The sequence below is a fragment of the Artemia sp. Qi Xiang Cuo genome, chromosome 4 (assembly GCF_049724085.1).
Source record: "Artemia sp. Qi Xiang Cuo chromosome 4, ASM4972408v1, whole genome shotgun sequence".
In the NCBI taxonomy this organism is placed as follows: Eukaryota; Metazoa; Arthropoda; class Branchiopoda; order Anostraca; family Artemiidae; genus Artemia; species Artemia sp. Qi Xiang Cuo.
This window is the reverse complement of record NC_142797.1, coordinates 10,703,790-10,727,967: the sequence shown is the minus strand read 5'-3', so window position 1 is coordinate 10,727,967 and position 24,178 is coordinate 10,703,790. Positions and strand designations below refer to the sequence as shown.

General features: G+C 35.2%; 1 protein-coding gene across 4 annotated transcripts in view; it reads left to right on the top strand.

The window, feature by feature from the left end:
* LOC148952777 (small ubiquitin-related modifier-like) overlaps nucleotides 1-24,178 on the top strand; it is a 68,843-nt gene that overhangs the window by 31,958 nt on the left and 12,707 nt on the right. For 2 of the 4 annotated variants that reach the window (XM_089087422.1, XM_089087421.1), the window contains exon 2: nucleotides 21,471-21,621. In XM_089087422.1, the coding sequence (XP_088943548.1) occupies nucleotides 21,471-21,621 (151 nt within the window). Of the gene's footprint in view, nucleotides 1-10,483; nucleotides 10,510-12,046; nucleotides 12,130-21,470; nucleotides 21,622-24,178 lie in introns of those variants that run through there. The other 2 variants (XM_089087425.1, XM_089087423.1) reach the window with 2 other exon arrangements.

Genomic DNA, 24,178 nt, shown 5'->3' with positions numbered 1-24,178 from the left:
GTATGCTCTCTGTACTGCAGTGTGTGGGTGGTTATTGTCTGGATTCATGCTTGAAAAGGCACAATTGTAGTTTTAGAGGAGACACAAACCTATAGGCTGATTGCACATCTCTGATTTTGTCAATAGGTATAACAGGTTTAAAATCCAGCAGCTTTGGGAAAACAAGAAACTCGTCCACTTTTATGGAAGAAGTGTCTTTCCTTGTCTTAAGTTTACCCTACTTGGCAATGTTTATTTCAGAGACTGATTCGTCAGAAAACGACAGTTTGTAACCGACTCTTTTCGAGTAGCCTTGTTTAAATTGAAGTTGTTTAACTTTGGAAAATGGAACATTAGTTTATTTAATTATTTAGGAGGCCTGCTGAAAATCCAGCACTTTGTTCATTTGATTCATGAACTTTGTTCTTTTGATGTCGTAACTGACCAAAGGTTAATTATCAGGTCAGTTGCGACAATTTTCGCTTTCTCAAAAGTGAAAAACATGCACTTACGATAAAGTTGAATTTTTGATTTACTCAGCCGGGAGGCATCGTACAGCAAAACAAACTACACCATTACTCGAATTACCTCGTAAAAAATAAACTCTGGTAGGGTTCGTAGCTCAATTTTGACTAAAGGTGTCAGTTACGACATTCTTGCTTTCACAAGGCGAGCTCTAATCTTCCAACGTCTAGCCGCAGTGGCTAGCACCAGTGGTTTGACCTGAACGAAGTTCTGTTGTTCAAGCTCTGTACTTTTCCACCATCACTCTTTAATTCGTTCGAGATGATGAGGACAGCTCACAAAGCATCTCTAGCAAATGTACTGATTAAATTTCAGGGGATGTTCCAATGACATTGCCAACCTCCAAGAGAGTTTTGGACAGTGGCTGGCTAGTCCACAAAATACCATGGACTGCCGGATCCACTTACTCTAAGGTGGCAGAATCTTACATAGATTATGACAAAAGACATTTTGGCCAGGCAGTGGTAGTTTTTTACTCTTACACTGAACCGCCAACGATGAAGAATTTCCTACAGCTGAAGAGAACCAAGGGTTTGTCGTGTCCAAATATTGAATTTTCTCCTAACATGAATATCATCAAAAGTAAGGAGGAATTTTTGAGAAGTCCCAAAAATAAAGAAAGCTCCTTTAACCTACTAACTGAGAGGCTGGCGAACTCAGGATGTTTCAAATATCGATCTGTAAGTAAGGAACGACCCGGCTCAATAGTAACCGAAACTCTAAAAAACGGAATTTTGATACCAATAGATACATCAGAAGAATCAGATTTTTATGCTGAGTTCAGATATATGTTTCATCAAGTTTAGTCTTACCCAACAAAAGTTACGTGATTTTCGAAAAAAGGGGGAAACAACTTCTAAAAGTCATAGAACTCTAATGAAAGTCACTCCATTAGATTCAGCGTATCAGCGAACCCAACTATAGAAGTGTCAAGCTCCTATCTGCAAAAATGTGGAATTTTGTGTTTTTTGCCAGAAGAAAGATCACGGATGCGTGTTTATATGTTTTTTCGTATGTTTTCCCCAGGGGTGATCGTATCGATCCAATAGTCTTAGAATATCGTGAGAGGGCTCATTCGAACGGAAATTAAAAATTCTAGTACCCCTTTTAAGTGACAAAAAAATTAGAGGGCAACTTGGCCCCCTCCCACGCTCATTTTTTTCCCGAAGTCACCCAATCAAAATTTTGAGATAGCCATTTTGTTCAGTCTAGTTGAAAATCTAATTGATATGTCTTTGAGGATGAATTAATCTCCCACAGTTCCCGGGGGAAGGGATTCAAATTATAAACTTTGCCCATTTTTACATATAGTATTGGTTATTGGGAAGTGTACAGGTGTTTTCAGGAGGATTTTTTTTCTAGTGGAGGGTCGGGGTCGGTGTAGGGTTTACGGGGGAGGATCTTTCCATGGAGGATATGTCCTTGGGGGAAGGAACATTTCCATGAAGGGGGCGCAAGATTTCCCAGCATTATTTAAAAAACGATCAGAAATTTAATACAAAAACAAGTTTTTTTCAACTGAAAATAAGAAGCCACATTAAAACTTAAAACGAACAGAAATTATTACGTATATGAGAGGGCTCGTCCCCTAGTCAATACCTCGCTCTTTATGCTAAAGTAAAGAGCTATCTATTCTAATTAACCGGCCTTTGTGATTCAAGGGTTTGTGATTTGAACAAAATTCAAACTTTAGCGTAAAGCCCGAGGTATTGACTAGGGAGCGAACTCCCTAATATACGTAATAAAAAAATATGAATATAGAAACTCGTTACGTAAGTAAATTCGCAAGTTACGTCAGAACAAAATTTCGAGACATCCAATTAGCCAACAAAAATGAAAATTAATATGCGAATTTCGTTTTAATTATTCATGTACGGTGAGCCAAAATCAAAGCTGCATTAATTCAAAAACGTTCAGAAATTAACTAAAAAAACAAGTTTTTTTAATCGAAAGTAAGGAGCGACATTAAAATTTAAAAAGAAGAGAGCTAACTCCATATATGAAAGGGGCTGTCCCCTCCTCAACCCCTCGCTCTTTACGCTAAAGTTTGACTCTGTCTCACAACTTTATTTTTTAAAACAATAAAAAACTGGTGGATCAAACCACCAGGATATCACCAAAGCTGGAGAGAAAGCTTTGCTCCGTATGTACAAATAGAAAATTAATGAGAAGACCATGAATGATGTCCGGGTTCGGTTATTTACTATGCAGATTGCAAGTTCAAATGTTTTGTTCAGGCAGAGAGGCTACCACAAACTTTGGCTGCCACAAAGTGCCACTTTTACAGGTGCTATTTGCAAATAACGAAATGGCAGGACACGTCCAATTTTCTAAGGCCAGAACAGTGGTGTTAGCGCCTCTCTTCGTCGCGGAATATGCATCTTCCCATTATGACAGCTGCTTCAACGGCACCAAAAAATTTGCTAAGGAAGGTTCGGTGCACCAATGGGTACGAGTCTCTCAGGAGCAGCTGCCGTTCGAACAGTTTACCCCGCAGCTTTGCATGCAGGGAGTGTAAAGGGGCTTTATGTGCTAACGCTGCAGCAAGAAAGGATGAGGACGACAACGAAGACGAGTAGGACGAATAATTAGCTTTAGGTTGTGCTTTAAAACCAAAATGTTTTGTGATTAATTTACATGAGTTTTAAACGTTACATTTCATAACTGATTGATCTGATGTTTTGACCTCGATTAAAGAATTGTTTTTCAAGAAGTTATATTTATAAACCCCTCATTTTACAGATTTAACATATTACATATTTTCTCATATTTAATGTGAAAATTGATACCCGGATAAGGAAAAATAGATTTCAGACGTAGAATTCGGATTTGTCATGCTTGATTTGATTGGAAACGACTATTTAAACTCCAAAACATTTATAAACACAAATATTGATTATTCCCACTCATTTTCCTCCTTAAAGGGCATATTTGGGACACCTGTTCAAGACACATTTTTCTGTTGTTTCTTTTTTTTTTGCATAATTCAAATGATTTTTCTGAACATTTTGGGGAAGAAAAAATTCTGTTGCAATTTCCCCAATGTCAAACCGTATTTTTACTCCACTATTTGTCATATAACTTTGCAAAATCCAGCAGTCTCAACTTGTCTCTTCAAGGAAAAAATTGTGATATGTATACTTCGAATGATAAAATTGAAATTTTATCAAAAAGATCAACATTTGGAAAATTAGGGTAGAAAAAAAAATCGTTTGAAATGTTTCCAGTGTCGACAGTTTTATAATCGAGGGAAATCATTGTGAAACTTAAAAGCGCTATAAACACAATTCGGTACATATTTTACATTAATTATTGATTTCAAAAGTAAGAATCTAGCTCCCGTACTGTGTGGATCAATATATGAAATAAATAGCTATCGTAATTACATTTGAGTGGAAAAAAAAGGATTATAATTGCGAAACGTTTGGATTATAAAGGATTATAAAACAGCACGTTTTATGGAATTTCGGGAGGTAGTCAAACACCCCCCCCCCCCTGAGCGTGAGTGTCGTTTAATGTTTAGAGTCATCATTATGCTCTTGCCCGAGTAGCAGCATAGTTCTTCACACGAGGGTGCTTGTTATCAGTGTTCAGTGGCGGAGTTAGATTACTTCACGAATTTTTGAAGCCCATATTCCCCTGTTGCCGTTTTGATATTTAGCCATTATTGAGGCCTACCTGTCCTGGCTACATTTTTAGCAATACCAGTAATTAACGGCCAAAACGAACAGCACTTTAAGATCAAAGTGGATAAATAAATAAATTAGCTTATTTGAGCAGACGAAGTCTGTTTACTTTAATTGGTATGGGTCGTAATCGCAAACGTAATTATCCCGCTGAGGACTCAGAAAAACCCGTTGAAGTCTACAGTTACTAGTACCGGAAGTTCTATCACCCAAATTACCGTGGAAACTTTATCACAGAATTTTAACAAAGTACTTGAAGCTGTCCAAGAAAATGACAGAAAACTTGACATGATGAACGATAAGTTTAAAACACTAGACGATCGTGTTTCCAAATTAGAGGCGACCCAGTCAGACCAGTGCTCTCAAGTTGCTATTCACTATAGTAAAATCGAAGTTCTAACAAATGAGAACACATCCTTGAAATCACAATTTTTCAGTTCTTGTTGATGAAGCTAAGGCCCAGGGTAATGCAGTTTTAGGAATGTCAGATAGGCTTATTAAACTGGAAATTGAACAGAGGGATAAAGACATAATTGTTTAGAATACAGGTTGCAAAAGTGAAAATGTTGCTGTTGCTTTCTTCCAGTATATTGTTAAAGTGGGTTTAGAATAGTCTACAGTACCACCATTCAAAATTATTCAGTGCAAAAAGGATGACAAATTTTTCAAAGTTGAACTGAGTGACAAGGAAATAAAAATTGGCCTATTATGCAGTGCAAAAAAAAACTAAAGAATGAGAATATTGGCCCATTCAAGGAATTGTTTCTTAGTGATGATGCTACCCCTGAGTTACGTCGGGCTAGAAAAAATTTATTTAATAAGCGAGCCCAGTTACGAGATGCAGGTTTTGATGCATGGGTTTCTAAATCTTTCCCACCTTGTGTTCAATTCAAACGCCCTGACGGATCGATCGCTAAGTATTTTCAGGATGATGTAATTACTGAACTTGTTAGACTGGTTATTAGCCATGACTATGGAGAGCGTAGTCAAAGAGGACGATTCGGAAAGCAGAAGTGAATGTTTTGCTTGTATGTAGTTGATTGAGAAAGAATTATATTTGTTTTTATAGTTTGTGAAGTAAAGTTAAGTAATTTTAATTGGCTGTTAGAGTTTAGATTGGATACCCTCGTTTGTGATTTTATTGTGCTCTTTGGTGATTAATAATGATTGTTTTCTTCGTTTGCCTTTATTTATAATTTATGCCTTATTTCTTTTTTTGTTTTTTTTTCATTTTTTATTTTGAGTATTTTTGTTTCATTGTTTGTTGTAAAAATTAAGAGATTATCTCTAATAGTGATTTGTAAATGCCCTATTCGTCACCACAGGCCAGTTGTATTTTTAATAGATAGTGGTTAGAGATCTTGTTCTACCTCTGAGGGCTCGTAGTATAATTGACTTAGAAGATCAGAAGGTAAATTTTTATAATTATTTTAATGAATGTATTAATAGAAATTTGGACCTTGTGGTTCCAGCTTCTGACTTCCCTGAGTATTCTAAATTTGTTTTTAGTCATGATTTTCAGGATGTTGAGTGTCCGCATGGTGAATCGGGAGATTTTGGGACTTTTCATTTGAATTGTCATGGCCTAAATACGACATTTGATTTTTTGGCGAATTTATCTAAACTTAATCTTTTCCATGTACTTGCTTTGACGGAGACCTGGTTGAGGGACCAAAATTCTGCTCTTTTAGATATACCTGGCTATGCTTTCTTTACTCGGAACTGGGAGGTACGTCAACACAGGGGTCTTGTGGCTCATGTTCGTGAAGATCTCCATGTGAGAGTCCGAGACGATCTAAGTGAATATAAGGAAATGGTGTGTGAAACACTAGTATTAAAAGATAAATTGAATAATGTTGATACATATTTAGTAATTGTATACAGGCCTCCTGGTTCTATTCAAGAATGTTTTGAGAATTTTCTTGAACAGCTGGCAAGAGTACAAATTAGTAATAACCCTTGTTACGTTCAAGGTGACTTCAATATTAACATGCTGGATATGGAGTCTTTAGTGACTTCTCAGTTAATAAATTTGTGTATGTCTTATGGTCTGTTCCCAACGATTAACATCCCAACTAGAGTTTCTAGGACGTCTGCAAAGCTTTTGGATAATATTTTTTCCAATGCACCTTTTAGATCACCAGGAGTTCTTGTAAATATGGAATCTGACCACTTTGGTGTTTTTGCAGAAATTGATGTATCTATTCCTAAGCGAGAAACTCCTGAACAGAGTAAAAGAGTTGTAGATTTTGATCGTAGTGCCCTGTTGAAACTAAAAAATAATATGGATCATATTGATTAGGTATCTCTGTTTGGAATTGAGAGTGATGTAAATATTAAATTTACACTCTTTTATGGTAAGCTTTTAGAAGTGGTTAAGGAAGTGGGTGCGGTGAAGAATTCGAAAGGTCAAAACATTTTGGGAGGAAGCCATGGATAATGCACAAAATTCTTTGAAAAATAAATGTAAGAGATAGACTGTTCAAGTCACAAGCTTTAAAACCTATGGATGAGAATAAAGAGCAATACTGTGCTTTTCGTAATGGTTTGAATAATCTCCTCCGTGAGGCTAAAAAAAAATATTTTAGTATGAAGTTTAAGGATGTTGAAGGTAATACGTTGGAAACCTGGCAAATAATCCGTAGTGTTAAAGGTCAGCGGTCTAATATTCTACCAACTTAAGCGACTGTTAATGAGGTTTTAATTGCAGATGGTACTGGGATATGTAATGAGTTTCTAAATCATTTTTCTTCAATAGACCTACAAATAGCCGAGATAATTTCCTCATCTCCAGAAGACCCACCCTTTGGATCTACTCTACCATCTCCTCCAAATATATCACTACATCTAAAGATGATTACACTTGATGGGTTAAGGGATATTATTTATAGTATGAAAAATAGTTCGTGCGGTAGTGACCTGGTGAGATTTAAAATTCTTAAATGTATTTTCCCTTCTATATCTGGTGTTTTGACATCGCTTCAGTCAAGGAAGGTTTCCATATTGTTTAAAAAAAGCAAGAGTGACACCGGTTTATAAAGGTGGTGATAGAAATGATTTGGGTATTTATCCCCCAATATCAGTCTTGCCAGGTATTTCTAGTCTTATTGAAAAATGTTTTAGTAATCGGTTGACCCATTTTTTACAGAAGTTTAATTTGTTGAATAATAATCAGTTCGGTTTCAGAAAAGATAGGAAGACAGAGGATGCATTGGTATTTTTGACTAGTATAATTAACATAGCTTTAGGTGAAGGATTTAAGGTTGGTTCAGTGTTTCTAGACCTACAGAAGGCTTTTGATACAGTTGACCATGGCCTACTCCTGGAAAAATACAAGGTCTATGGGATCCGAGGTAAAACACTTGACCTTATACGTATTTTCCTTAGTAACCGATACCAGTTTGTAGAAATCACTTTTATACAATCAGGACCCCTCCCAGTGGTTTGTGCTGTCCCGCAAGGGTCAGTTCTTAGTCCGATTCTTTTTTTATTGTTCATTAATGATATGCCTAGTTGTATCCCAAGTTGTTGTTTTAATGTTAATGATATGGCCAAAAAAACCCGGAATGAGACGGTATCATTATATGCTAATGACAATCGTTGCTAGTACCGCGAAGACAGACGCATTGCTTAGGACATCGATGAAACATACTATTGAAAGGTTAAATTCTTGGTTGAAGGTAAAGAGGATAAAGATTAATTTGGGTCAGACTAATTTTGTTATTTTTTTCCGTTCATCAGCTTTTTATTCATGGAATAAGGATATTGTAAAACAGTATGGAACTTTAAAGCGGGTGTGTTCTTATAAGTATCTGGGGGTTTATATTGATGAAGTTTTGTAATTCAAGCGCCATGTACATTATGTTTGTAAAACCGTGTCTCGTAACCTCGGTATAATTAGAAAACTTAAGCATTTTTTCCTCCTTTTGTTATGCACCTTCTTTAGTTTTCCATTATCCATCCATATATATTGTATTGTAATGGTGTTTGGCTTAGAACATTTTCTTCTGTTGTTTGGCCCGTAGGAGTTCTAAAAAACAACGGTATTCGGCTTTTAAAGGACCTACGAACCTAGGATTCGGTACGAAAAGCGTATGAGCGTGTAAAGATATTGCCAGCTTCCGTATTACGGGAGCTGTATACACTTCTATTCATTTTTAGGATTCAAAGGGGTATAAACCTCCCGTGTTTTGATTGCTTAGCAAACCTGAGATCTTCCGTCCATGATTATGATACTAGGTCATCTGTAGAAATTAATATTTCGCTGGTTGTTTCAGCCCGATCGATTTGTTCTTTGCTTCATAGGGGGATCAGAAGTTGGAACCACCTTGATAAAAATATAAGAAATATAGGTGATATTTCTTCATTTAAGATAGTAATTAAAGGGATACTTTTTAGTAAGTATAATTTTGGTGTTTTATTTTTTTTAATACATTGGTAAATATTTATGGCTCCTGGAGGTGATGATTATGATTATGAATATGATAGTAAATTTAATGAAAATGTTAAAATGTAAGGTTTGTGGTGCTGTTTGGGGACTGTGATATAGATAGGTTGTTTTTGTTGTTAGTTTTTTTTTTTATTGTTTTGTTATGTTAGTGTATTTTTGCCACCCCCTTGGACAAGTTTTTACTTCTTGGGGTAGCCACTAAACTGATGTTAAATTGATTGTTTGTTTAGAATAAATCTCATTCTCTCTTTAAAAAAAAGATAGCTCTGAATCAAAGCTGTTTTGGATAGTCATACGTGAGATTAGTACTTGCCACTCAAAGCTCAAGGAGAATTTGCTGAGCTTTTGAGTAACTCAAACTTACAACTACAATTTCTCAAAAAGCCCTTGATTGAATGCTGGATTGGAACTAGATCTAAATCACCCACAATTGCTCATATGACCTTAAATGTTCTTCTGCAATTTAACACCACACATTTAAGTGAAGTTGTTTTCTCAACTTAACACGTATTAAATCCCAATATCTTTCATCACTAACAAATTTCGAAGAGGTCTTACGTCCAGCAGTGTCAATCATTCCACCAAGGTGTATGTTGTAATGCAATAAAAAACAGGCAAATCAATCTCATTTAATTTTTTCTTTAATTTTAATTCAATACTTAAACTCAAAGACTGCTTTCGAGCATATTAGAATGAACTAAGACAGTCAGAATCCCCTTTTGTTTATATTTTTGCAAAAATGTAATTTTGATAAAAAAAAATAGAAAATGGAATTTTTTGCGGCTATAATAAATACAATTTACAACTTTTTCTTCAATTTTTAATTTTAGATTTTTATATGTTTCTAAACGAATCCTAAAACTATATGTTTTTATGTTTATATTTATTTTGTTACTTAATAAATAAGTCATCAAAAACTATTTATTTATCTTTCTTTTATATTTATATGGGTTCGCCAGGAAACTTGCAATCACAAATGGGGTTTTTAATGAAAAAAGTTTAAGAAGCTATGGTCTAGGGCTAAACAGAAAACAGATCGTCTGCGGTTGGGTTGGCAAGATGCTGTTAAGAAAAATTTAAAGGAAATGGAAAATTCTTGAAAAGGGTGTAAAGAGAGATGCTTTGAATATATTAGGATGAAGGAGGAGCATTCGTAGCTGTGTTGGCCGCAAGCGGCTTGGTACCACGGTCAGTTGTTTGGAGTAGTAGGAGAAGTAGTACTATATCAATAAATTCTTCTTTACACATTCTTTATATTTTTAAATACAAAAGGAGAGGAAAGGTTTAAGGACTACTACTACTAGTAACAACTCACCGCAGCACCAAACCACCTGAGGGCAACACAGCTACGCACGCTCCTCCTCCATTCCAATCTATTCAAAGTCTCCCTATTTACACCCTTCCAGGAGGTTCCCATTTCCTTCGAATCTTTCTTTATGACATCCTCTCATCCCGACCCCGGATGAACTGCTTTTGTGTTTACCCCTAGACGGTAGGCCAAAAAGGACAATCTTAGGTGATCTGTCATCCTTCATCCGCAAAACGTTCATATCCATCTTAACCTTTTTCTCATTATAGCCCTAGAAAGTGGGATTGAACCACACTTGTTGTAAAGCCTACTGCTCGAAATACGGTCAGTCAGCCGGGTACCCAGAACAATCCGTACGTAATTTTTGGAGCAGCCATGCTTCAGAGCCATATTTGACCGCTCTCATCACTGAAGCTTTGAATATTTTATTCCTGGTTTTCAGACTTATCTTCCTATTCTTTCAAACTTCCTTTCAACTGTGAAAAAGCACTCTGACCCTTGGCAATTCTACTTGTAACATCTTCACTGCTCCCGTCGTATTTACTAATAATGCTACTGAGGTAAGTTTAGCTGTCTACCTGATCAATCTTTTCGTTTCCCAATGTTGCATTTTCACCATCACTTATTCCTAGCCTTAGTGACTTAGTCTTTTAACATTAATTTTGAAACCTATTTTAGCACCCTAATTCGCAAAACCTCTAAAACGTCATTCATTTTGCTTCTTCTTTCATCTAAGATGCTTAAATCTTCAGCATCATCTAAGTCCAGGAAGTATTTCATCCCCATTTAATTCCGTGGTCTCCCGTTGCCTTTCCTGTGCTCCTGAAGACAGAGTCCATCAAATGATCCATATAAAGGGCGATAGAAAACTACCCTGCTCAACCCCTGATTTATTACGATACCTGCTCCTAACCTCATTTCCTACTTTAACCGCAGCAGTGTTATTCTCGTACATAGCACTACTCTTTTTAATGTATGTGTCTGGTATACCATACATGAATAAGACCATCGTTAAAGCTCTCCTATCAACAGAATTGAAAGCTGGATCATAATCAATAAAACTGAGAACTAAAGGTGTTCAATAACTCAGGTACTTCTCAATTTTTAACCTTTAATTCTTAAGAGTAATTTGGTCGACACGTCCTCTACTTTTTCTAAACTGCACTGTTTTTCTCTTAAAACTTTTTCTACAGCATCTCTCAGTCTAAAAAATATCATGTTGCTAAGTAATTTGCTACATGAAGAGACCAGAGTAATGCCTCGATAATTACCACACTCACTCTTATCTCCTATCTTATACAGTGATTTAAATAAGGTTTCCCTAAAATCGCTAGGTACTCCCCCTTTGTCAAAAATCATATTCAGAGTTTTCAGTAACTCGTTTCTAATCTCAGGGCCACCATAACTAAAAAACTCATTTACTACTTTATCAGCACCTGGAGCCTTATTCTTTTTAGTACTTCCGTTAAGTACTAAACATTATGGGAGGAAGCTCATTTGTCTCATGTTTTAATCCTTTTAGTACTTCCGTTAATTCTTCCTCGCAAGACAAATCTTTTTCCACACCCAAGGTATCACAAACTTTTCATTTTCTTCTATATCTTCTCCTGTAGCTCTATCTCGGTTTAGTATATTCTTAAAATGTTCTGCCCATCTCTCTTTAACACTTTTCTGATCACTAATTGCGGCTCCGTTCCTATCTTTAATAAGGACAAGTCCGGATTGACTACCCTCTCTCAATTTGTTAACATAACAGTACAATATTTTACTATTATGCCGTCTAGCTGCATTTTCCAGATCCTTGGCAATTTTCACTTGAATGTTTACCAGCTTTAAGTATTTGCGATCTTTTTCCAATTTAATTTTAAGCAGTAATATAGCCAGTGGATGGTTATTGGTAAAAAAAAAATTCCCATGTTTTCACTCTTCTAAAACGAAAAGGGAATTTAGGCGGTAAAAATGGCATCGAGTTAAACTAACATATTTATTTAGATGAAAAATACTCGTTTCAAGAACATGGCCAGATTTTTGGTCTGTGATTGTTACCAACTGACACGTAAATTTGGACATGACTTTAGTTTCCCGGTTTACATATTTGAAAAAGCCACACACTGAATATAAAAAAGCCACAAAAGCACAATCTACAGAATGGGAGGGCTGAACATAGAGATGTTAAACAAGTAGGCGAGAGTTCATTCAATTACGGTTTACAATGAAGGTTTTAAGATTATTAGGTAGGGGCTCTCTAAAAGTAGACAGGCTGAAAGTAAAGCAAAGCTGGTAAAGTTCTACCAAATCATATTATTGATTTAGAACAAAAGTGAATACACCATTCGATGCCTTTTTAGTAAAATTCTACGAAATCATATTATTGAGTTAGGAATAAAGTGAATACACCATTCAACACCTTTTTTTATGCTGATTACAAATATAATAGGCTAAGCATTTCTATTGGAAATGAATTTCAGTAAAGTTCTACAAAATCATATTATTGAGTTAGGAATAAAGCGAATTCACCATTCAATGCCTTTTTTAAGCTGATTATAGATAGAATAAGCATTTCTATCGTAAATGAATGTAAGCCCCCCCCCCGATATCGGCTATACCTAACCTAGCCCTGACTTGGCATATATATAAGGGGGGGGGGGCGGGAATTCATTTCCGATAGAAATGCTTATTAGATTTGTAATCAGCATAAAAAAAGGCATTCAATGGTGTTTTCACTTCTGTCCTAACTCAATAATATGATTTTGTAGAACTTTACCTAGTAAAGTTGTACAAAAGTAAAGTTCTTGTAAAGTTCTACAAAATCATATTTTTGAGTTAGGACAAAAGTGAATACACCATTCAATGCCTTTTTTTATGCTGATTACAAATGTAATAATCATTTCTATTGGAAATGAATTTCAGGCCCCCCCCACTATATATGTCAATTCAGGGTTAGGTTAGGTATAGCCTATATAGGTGGGGGAGGGGGGCTGAAATTCATTTCCAATAGAAATGCTTATTATATTCGTAATCAGCATAAAAAAAAGGCATCAAATGGTGTATTCACTTTATTCCTAACTCAATAATATGATTTTGTAGAACTTTACCGAAATTAATTTCCGATAGAAATGATTATTATATTTGTAATCAGCATAAAAAAAGGCATCAAATGGTGTATTCACTTTATTTCTAACTCAATAATATGATTTGGCAGAACTTTACTGGTTAGGTTAGGTATATGTAGGGGGGGGGGGCTGAAATTCATTTCCAATAGAAATGCTTATTATATTTGTAATCAGCATAAAAAAAGGCATCAAATGGTGTATTCACTTTATTCCTAACTCAATAATATTATTTGGTAGATATTTACCTATAAGTTTTGGTAATGAGTTGATGATGCCTAGTTAGAATTGGTTGCTTACAATTACCCTAATTTGCACTCTGTATTAAAATCAAGGTCCATAGTGGGTCTGTTCTGCATTTTCAATCTTGGAAAACTTGGGCATCTTGGCAAAGCCACAATGCTTGTTTCTAATATTTCTTTGGTAAAAGTCTAGATTAGCTACTTTTTGCTATCTTGGAAATAGGTAAGTAGGAAAATGAAACTTTCAGTAATGAATCTAGGGCCAAAAATATACTCTGGGAAGGTATTGCCAAGCTTCCATCTTGACCCCCTTCTGATTTCTAAGTCTTAAAAATTTGCCTACTTGACAGGTTGAAATTTAAATCTATTGAAATTTTGACAAAACAACATTTTATGGTACTATCCCATTATCTGGGCCTCTCTGCTTAATCACTTTGGACTAGGCAATTATAAAACCCATTTTTGACATCTTAACTGTTATAGAGCAGGCAATGATAGCAAGATTTTCATTGTGTATACAATATTAACTGTGGTTTTTTGGGGTTTAGGGGGGAAGGTACAAAGGTCAGGTTAGGTTACCTATTTAATATATGCAATGCTTTACCCCCCCCCCCCCCCCTCTAATGTGCAAATATATATCCCAAATTTATTTCTAAACTGTTATATATTCACCCTATTTTATTTCATTAGCATTAACCAAACTTAACTTTTTAGAGAGGCCCAGATAATGGGATAGTAGGCTACCCATTTTACTTTAACTTTCAGTTACCAGTTTCTTTTTCTCTGGTTTTAGTTCTGGAAATGCAATTCGTGTTATTTGAATAAAATTTTAAGCCATATCAATGGGTTTTTTTCTAAATTTAGGAAATGTATATCTTTGAAACCCCATAAATTAGTATTGAGCAAAGTTGTTAAGCTGAAAACAATTTTGTTATGCTTCATTTAACCAGAAGATCTATTTTTCAAGGTTTCACTTTTGTAACACAAAGGTTTTTAAAGGTCATCAATGGTCACTGCCCTCTAGAGAGAGAAGGAATAGAAGTAGGCACCTCAAAATTCTTTCCCAGGACTAGTGTGCAAGATTTAGCAGTAAGTTTCAAAACTTACTCTTACCAAATAAGTTAGTGGTAACTTTGTTAAGTTAGTGTAAGTTACCACATAAGTGGTAAGTTTCAAATACTCATGTTTAAAAAAAAAATATATATATATTCTCTCTTCTCTGACAGATTTGAAGAAAAAGTATTGTTTTTGCATCATTTTATTTGTTTATTTCCTATCTCGTTTGCACAGGGGAAAAAATTATAAAACATTGCACTTTATGCTTTAGATAATTCTTTATAAGAGATAAGCTAGAGCTGCTGCAGCTGCTCCTCCTCCTCCTCATCTGGTGCATCTTCAAACGCTTTGTCTGGCAGATCATCTTCCACCAAACCATCCCCACTATCACATGGCAGTGAACTATTGATAGAAAGAAGGCCATATCCAGAGGGAGGGGGGGTTGAACCCCCTCCCAAAATGTTTTTTTGACATGTAAAAATGTAACACAAATGGGTATAAACAAATTTTGAAGGTGTTGTTTGAGGTTTTTTGTGTAAACCCCCCCCCCCTGCCGAAAAAAAACTTTGAATAACCCCCCCCCTCCCAAAAAAAAAATCCTGGGTATGACCTTGAAAAGACTTGATGGCAGTGTGAACATCCCTTCCAGTCTTTCATGTGGCTTTTCCAGGCATTTTTGAAGCTGCATGGTGATGCTCTTTTTTTGCTATTGAGTGACTGATGGACCATTAGAACTTTGTTTGCTGTTTCATCCTTGATGGGGTTTCTATTGTGGATCTGTACAAGTCTATAACCTGACCAGTGTCTGTTGCAGGAGGCTATGGTAACAAAAATTTTTGAAATTTTTACAGCCACTCCTGTTAGCACCAACTTTACAAAAAAAACAAAAAAAAACAGCCCACCAAATTGCCAATTCAAAAGCTTGTGCAGTCTCAAAGTATAATGATTTGGAAAATGGGTCACTTTGGAGATATAGATACATAGTTTTGTGTTCAAGACCCCAACAAAGTCAGCTTCAGATTTTTTGCTAAATGAATCATCATCTTTCCAAAATTGGTAGGAGATTCAATTCAGCAAGCTCATTGATTTGACTTACTGCATCTGTAAACTCACCCTGTGTCAGTGACTTTACACCAAAAAGTGCATCAAGTAGAGTAGCTGCAGCCAGGGCAGAATCATATGCAAATATCCTCCTATGTTCTAGGTAGGCTACTTGTGGATTTTCCTTTCCTTAGTCTTTGAGCCTGGCAAAAATGGTACACTGGTCCACTCTCCTAGAAATGATGCTGTAGCAAACTGAAGTATGAGAGGACAGACAAAGTAAGAGCTTCCTCTCCTTCAAAGAAGTGGTAGCCAAGTAAAATTGGCTTCATGAATTTGAGACAGGCTGTTAATTGATCCAGTTTCACATCATCAAGAAGCACTTTTCTGATATCCTGAGTACCCTCATTTATATCACACCTTTTATCAATTGACATAGACTGTAAAGGTTCCCACAACTCTTTCATGAAGCACATGGATTGGTAGATAGATCCCCAGCGAGTTTTGATAGGAGTTCTGGGCTGATAGTTTTTGCCAAGAAATACAATCTCCTTTTTGTTAAGGACAACTTGAGCCATGTGATGAGACCTGACAAATGTGATGACCTTAAAGATGTTATTGACACACTGGTCTAAGATTTTCATAGTATCTCATACAAGCAGATTCAAAATGTGAGGGATGAACCCAATGGTTTGAAGGTGGGGGTATTTTTTGCTTCAATAATGAGGTAGCAAGTGTATTTACACTAGGATTATTAAGGCAAATGACATCAATCCCTATCATTGCATTCCTGTCTCCAGTCACAGCAGGGCACCAAACTTTAGCAACTCATTCCAGTTCATCAGCTACAAACTGTGCAGTGTGCAGCTTGTCACCCATTTCTGCTGATTCAAGGGAGAGAGCTTAGTCAGTGACAAGAAGATAGTTAAAAATGTGTTCCCATCTAATATTTGTCCATCCATTGGAACAGAGAGTTTTGGCTGTTTTGCAGTCCTGAATTTCAGTTCAATATCAAGCACGCTTTCAGCTAAGCATTCATCTAGGTACTTGATTTGCACTTTGTGAACCAAAATTTCCTTCATAGCTGGATTTGTAGCTCTTATGATAAAAGTCTTTTTGCCTCTGCAAAATATTCATTTTTGACCATTAAAATGTTATATTGGATGCATAAAATACATGAGCCAAAGCTTGTTGCAGGCTTCCTGTTGTTCTATGGTCACTTTTTGGATACACATAAATTTTGCTGCACCACTTTGGTTACATAAAGAAGAGGGAGGGAGCTTGAATGAACACGGGGAGTTGGAACAGAAGACCCAGAAGTACTGGGAAGCAATGATGTTCCAGCCAAAGTATTTTAAGTTCTAGAACTTGAATAAAGCCACCTTTGTCAGAACTATTGGCATCACTGTCAACTTCGTCAGATTCTGCACCATTGCCTCTATCACATGACTCTTCATGTGCTTCTGGAATGATGGGAAAGATTTATGTTTGGGCACTAGTTGTTGCTGTGTCAACATTGCAATGCTAGGTTAGAAGAGATTGGACAGGAATATTTTGTATTAACAGGCCTTACTATCCTTATTATAACCAGATAGATAATTCGCTGATTATTTATTCTATAGTTAAAGATAGACAGTAAAAAAATTCCAGTAAAAAGTCAAAAACCTACCAAATTAAATTGACCTCTGCTGTGAACATCTTATTTATTCAGACTGACTGACTCATTGCAAACCCCTTTTGTTTTTGTTTTTTGTTTTACTCAGGCTGGAAATGACAAAGAGGTAGTCCAACCAAGTGATATAAGCATAAACTCAAAGGGGTATGACTCATGCATTAAATCTGATGAATGAATTTTTTTTACAATGGATTTTAGGGAAGTGGCAGCTCTCTTAGGGGTTTGTATCAATTGATGACATCTTTGTTTATCAAAAATTTAAACTTACCAGTAAGTTTGACCTAAAACTTACCATTGCTGGGTAAGTTACCCAGTGGTAACTCACCATTTGGTAACTTATGTCTTGCACACTACCCAGGACACACTTTATCTGTAGACCCATCCCTGAAAGTTTGATTTTCCTAACCTAAAACCTTTTTTAGATAGCAAAAAGTAGCTAAACCAGAATTTTACCATTTGTTTTCTGTCTGTTTCCATATATCATGATTTAAGACATCATAATTTAGAAAAATGTCTACAGCAGCATAAAGGATACACAGACAAAGCCTTAATTGCTAACAGTTCTAACAACTCCTTTGATTCTGTTTTAGGTAGCTATATTTTTGATAACTCTAGCCACACAATACTTTTTTAAAAGCTATTGTCATTAGTAATTTCTTGGCCATAAAGCAGGTGATTTGGGAATCAATCTAAATTAGACTAAAATTAAATCATAAAGTTTCTTTAAATAGGGACTTAGGGCAATACTCATTAAATTCCAAATACATAAATTGAATTAAAAATGACTTAACAAAATAAATTACTAAGTCAATAGATAATAATAATGAACCTGCTACAAAAGGCATCTGAGGCATGCTGCCAAAAAAGCAAGATTAGCTTTGAAAGTATGTATTTAATTATTTTTATTTTGTTTGAATAAATTTTATCATCTCACCTCACTTTTTCAATATTTTTCTTTGATGAAGGACGTTTGGGCTGTTTGTGGGACTTTTTTTTGCTGTAAGGGATAGTTGACAAATTAAGTATTTTTTTCCTTTTACCTGCAAATTGATCTACAATACTATTCCAGCAATGGAACAATATCGAACGTGCTATAAAGGAACAAATTATTGTAAATTTAGAGGTAGGATTTCTTAATTAAGCTTGTATTCAATTATTTTTATTTTGTTTGAATGAATTTTATCATCTCACCTCACTTTATCTATCAAGATTTTTCTTTGATGAAGGATGTTTGGGCTGTTTGTGGGACTTTTTTTGCTGTAAGGGATAGTTGACAAATTCAGTATTTTTTTCCTTTTACCTGCAACTAGATCTACAATACTATTCCAGCAATGGAACAATATCGAACTTGCTATAAAGGAACAAATTATTGTAAATTTAGAGGTAGGATTTCTTAACTTTCCAATGGAGAAGCCACAAAAGCCATTTTTTTATCACAATGCCAAAAAAGGTATTTTTTAAAATCTAGCGAAGGGTAAAGTCCCCTGCCTCTCCGCCCTCTATTGAAGCTACTATATATCTCAAAGTCTGTCCATTATTTATGCGCTTATTTCTCATCAACAGTTGGTTTATAATGAAATAAAGTAGAAAATAAAAACATACGCCTTCAAATTTTTTTGTATGAACTCTAGGTAGGTGTACCTGTACCTCTTGGGTGGTACAGGTGGTACAGTGGTACAGGGTGGTATGATTTGAAATAGTAATGCCAGTAACTACCCTAGTAGGAATGAAAAGAGAAGTGAATGTTTTTCCTTTGTATCTTTTTGTTTTCTCTCTTATACACATACTTTTAATCTAAGAAATGATTTTCAATATGTGGAGATCTGAATAAGGTAAAGTTTAATAAGTTTAAAGATAGGCTACTAGTTAAATGATATGTAGTATTCTCTCCAAATAAAGGAATTCAGCCGGGAAAAAAAAAATACCATTGATTTTCAATCTCAATCCTCTTTCTGACAGTGATTGCTACCATTGCCATTTTGTTTAAGCATAACACTCTCTTAGCGCCTGGATATTGAACTAGGTTATGTATCTGATCTTTTGTATTTTTTTTTTTTTTCAAATTAGAACTATAAACCAAATATTGATGACAAATAGTTGCTAAAATATAATTAGCCTGCCAATTAATTACGCAATTATAAAGAGTGTTGAATGAGAAATAAATTAATGCTTTTCGCAGCAATTTCTGTGTCAGACATGACTTCCAATTTTTTTTTTTTTTTACATAGTTTCAGAAAAGGAAGGTGTAGTGACATGGCATCAAATAATCTTGATTTTTGATGTTATGAATAAAAACAATACAAGACGCTATTAAAATTTTGAACTTTAAGGTTTTTATTTGCACTGCTTAATTTGGATAACTGACCTGGTATATAAATCTTTACGTTTCTTTAAACAAAAGGAAAGGTTGACATTGATGTCTTCTGCTATTGCAAATTTGATGCTGAGTATATTATATAAGAACTTGTACTTTGTGAATTTTAAGAGAATGCAAGGTGATCTGGCATCTGGGCCATCTGACAAACACTTTTAATTCAAACTTTTAGTAAATAATTTCTTATAAATAAAACCACAAAGAAGAACAGAATAAAACATGTTAAGATAGAAAATGCCTAGCTCTTTAGACAGCTGAACATGTATGCAATGGATATCCACACGGCTGTAATTATGGTATTTTGTCTACCTCATACAATCCAAAACCTTCCTTAGTTTGATCAATTTATCTACCCAAATCAAACTAGATTGGAGTTTAATCAGCTGTTTTGCAACTTTTTCAGCCAACCAAATTGAAACAAATTGGAGCTACCTGCTGAAGTGAATTTAGAATACACAATAAATATGATCTTTAAACATTGATGCTTTTCTGTTTGATCACCAAATCTAAGTTTTCAGTAACTTTTTTTTTTGGATTTTATTTAAATGTAAATCTTTGGCTGTTTAAGAAAGTTTCCCTTTAAGATTCACATTTAATAGATACATGGATCAAACAGTTTGTAAGATTGCATGAAATTTGTATTTTTCCCAAAATTGAGGGTGGTAAGTGTGTCTTTATGGGCTTCCATGAGACAATTGTATTTGACCAATTGTTGTTGACTGCTGGGAGAGGGCTCCTTTGAATAGAAATTTAACTACATTCTACTTTTAGTGGCATATCTAGCACCACACCCATTTCAGAAATGCCTTTTGTGTTGTTGTATAATGTGGTAATATTTTAAGTGTATTGTTTATAATTAAATAGACGACTGTATATGGGGACGGCTACTGCATTCTCAAATCCCACTTTTTGCACTAAACTTTGGATTTACCTTATAACATAGGTCGCAATAAAGCTTTTAAAGAAAGATTGAGTCAGGTTAATATTTACAATACTCTAGAAAAATTAGTTTTGATGACATTACATTGGTTACAACAAAAGAATTTTCCTTGTATGATTACTCTAAATGATAAAATTCATTTTGTCTAAAATTAACCATCAACAGTCATGAGCATGAGAAAATTTTCCGAACTCTTAAAAAAGGGAATATCACCCATTAAAGAGTAATTATTTCCATCAATACTACACTTTCTAATTCACCATTTCAAAAAACTTCATTTTAGATATGTTGATGGGCTGTTGTATTGAACCAATGGTCGTAGGGAGTCTAGAGAAGGACAATTCAAACGGAAATTGAGAGTTCAAGGATCTTCTTTGCTAGCAAAAAATATTTTTCCTTGACATTTTCTGCGATTTTGTAGCATTAGGCTACGATTTAACCCCAAAGGAGGCCAAGCTTCAATCGATTGAAAAATATGATATAACCAATAAGTTTTGAATTATTGAGAAAACAAATTCGGCTTTCCAGTTTCAGAGGTAGCAATGCTGCACAATTGGAGTACGGTATTCATTCCTGAAGAGTCGCCTGGCCTATATATAATAAACAGTTGATATATACTTTCATTTTTAACCTTCATTTAACCATGTTCAATCACTTTAAGTTTCATAAAATTATGTATAGCGATGTGTAATGGTGCACCAGTCATCTTTAAGGCCCTATTTTGGATCTTCTGGAGTTTGTCAGAAGGGCCTTAGGATTCCCTGCAAAAAGCAGCGTCCATATTTTGTAATAGGCCTAATGTACGACTTTTACAGAGGGATAAGAGACCTATATTTTGAAGTCTTAATTCTTTAAAGATGAAGTTTGTCTAGTCTATCTGTAGAATTGGATTCTATTTCTTATGCTTAGCTAAAGTTCGACTTGTATGATCTAATTGTGGCTCTAAACAACTAATCAATAACAACTCCATTTTTTCCCTAGTAAATTGCCTCTGGTTCGCAACTTGAAATCCAGAGCCCTTGACGTAACGCTATTATGTAAATTGTCTGTTATTTAAAGTGCTAACTCTTTTTTTCATTCTAGAGAGAGTCATTCTAGTTGGACGGTATTAACTGTAAAAGTTGAAATGATGACTTTCAGACAAGATAATGGCATTGACATCTTCCCTATTAAATTCAGATTAAGAAAATGTCAAAGAATGGAAAAATTGATGAAGCGTTTCTGTGATCACGTTGTAAGTAATTAATAAACAAAAAATCGGGAAGAAAGGAAGAAAACGAGGACAATTAACAGCCAGTGAAAAAATTGAAAAATTATGCAAATATTTCGGTCAAGACCTCCGCTTGACCGTCCTCAGTGCAGAATAAAACTGATAAAAATATAAAAATCAAACCTTAAATGAAAATACCAAACTAAAATTGGACGACCCTGTCCTAGTAGCGGTGAAAGGGTAACTGAATAAAAAACACAAGTCTAAATGGCATTTCAGATGTTCATTTTGCGTAAAGCACTTTTAAAGGCTGATCACTCTCCAGTTTGACTATTATCGGAGACTCTATTCGATTGCACAAAATAATTTTATGGATGTATGTAAAAACGATCAGAATTAATAATTTTGTCATAAATGGGACTTATGGAAAAATTTCTCCAGTGTCTCTATTGAGAGCTACCTTTTGGTGAATGTGCTTTTTTATTTCAACTGCCTCCCTGAAAACTTGCGTGAGACCTTTAACGGGGGCAACGATAGAGGCCTCGTCAAACAAAATGAAATGGTGTGGATTCTCGTACACATGTTACGCCAAGGCGGAATCAAAAACCTCAGGCCTTTGGTGTAACCTCATTGCCTTGTCGATTGAGGACTTGTGCTCAGATCACCTCTCCCCCAATTGCTGTTGGGTTCTACCAACATAAAAACAGCCACAAGAACAAGGAATTCTATAAACACCACTACCCAGAATGGGGCTGGTTTTATCTTTGCCGTTGTTAAAAAAGTTCTGTGTAATATTTGAATTTTTAAAGGCGACGCTAAGTTTTTCTAAGTCCCATTTATGACAAAATTATTAATTCTGATCGTTTTTACATACATCCACAAAGTTATATTGTGCAATCGAATAGAGTCTCCGATAACAGTCAAACTGGAAAGCGATCAGCCTTTAAGAGTGTTTTACGCAAAATGAAATTCTGAATTGCCATTTAGACTTGTGTTTTTTATTCAGTTACCCTTTCACCGTTACTAGGAAAGGGTCGTCCAATTTTAGTTGGGTGGTTTTATTTTAAGGTTTGATTTTTATATTTTTATCAGTTTTATTCTGCACTGAGGACGGTCAAGCGGAGGTCTTGACCGAAATATTTGCATAATTTTTCAATTTTTTCACTGGCTGTTAATTGTCCTCGTTTTCTTCCTTTCTTCCCGATTTTTTGTTTATCATGATTAGCCAGTGTGGTCTCAGAAATTATTTGCGACTAGCTTACGGGGAGCTTTTGACCAAGTCTGTTCTTAATTATTTTGATTTGTCTAAAAAACACGCCAACCTTATTAATCAAGAAGAATTTTTACAGCGTTGTAGAGTAAACAGAATTCTTCCGAATTCTCTTAGTTTCCGCATAAACCTAGGTACACAATCCGAAAGGCAATTTAGGGATATGGTTGGTTTTCAGCCTTTGGTTCACACTTTAAAAGACCAAAAAAACGACGTTTTTTCCTAAGAAATACAATTTCAAAAACTCGACATTTTCTACAGCAAAACCTTTCATCGATGGATTTTCAGCAGATATCTAGAATAGCTCAGAATACTTTCCACCACGACTTTTGCAGGGCTAAGGCTCGTTTATCAGAAAAGTTTAAAAGTTAGAATACGAAAAATTTCAGAATTCCAGATGTTTTCTTCCTAGATTTTGTCCTGGTCCGGCCATTGAGAACCTATCTTCTGAAGTTCTTACTCCGGAAGAAACCTATTTTTTGCCTAAGGGACCTAAATTTTGCCTACCTCAAACACAAGTGAATTTCGCAGAGATAGTCTCCAATGTGGAGGCGGGTATGTTTGGTTCACGTGGTACTGTGGAAAATCCAGATTTACTTTGAGGAGAGGTGGTTAAGAATATTCTTGATTTCATTCCATATTCCCCAAGGTCAAAAAATCAGGAAACACAAACTCTCAAAAATTTAAAAAAAAGACCCACACATCATTATCATTAGGGCTGATAAAGGAAATAAAATTGTTATCCTTGATAAAACTTCATATAATACAAAAGTTACAGATATTTTATCCGACACCCATACTTACAAGCCCATAGATTCAGACCCCACCGATAAGTTCACACGTTTAGTACGAAAGGAGCTAGGAATTTTGCAAACTGAAAGACTTATTACTCCACAAATGTATAAACTATTTTACCCTAAAGGTTGTTCAGCTCCTAAATTTTACGGGCTCCCAAAAATCCACAAAGATGGAGTCCCTCTACGCCCAATTGTGGCTTCTTATAGCTCTCCGACTGCCGGATTGGGGAAATGGTTGTCAACACTTTTTCGCCCCCTTATGCAAACACAAACTTCATACATAAGAAACTCAGTTCACCTTGTTGAAAAACTAAAAGACATTGCAATAAAAAAAGATACAATTTTGGCCAGTTTCTATGCCATTTCTATGTATACATCTTGCGACATTAAAAAATGTGAACTAGCTCTTCAAATGAAATTAGAAGATAATATTGATCAAATAGACTACAAAACACTGGATATATAGACTATTATGCGTCTCGTCCGTCTTTGCAATAGTTCCTCCTCATATTTC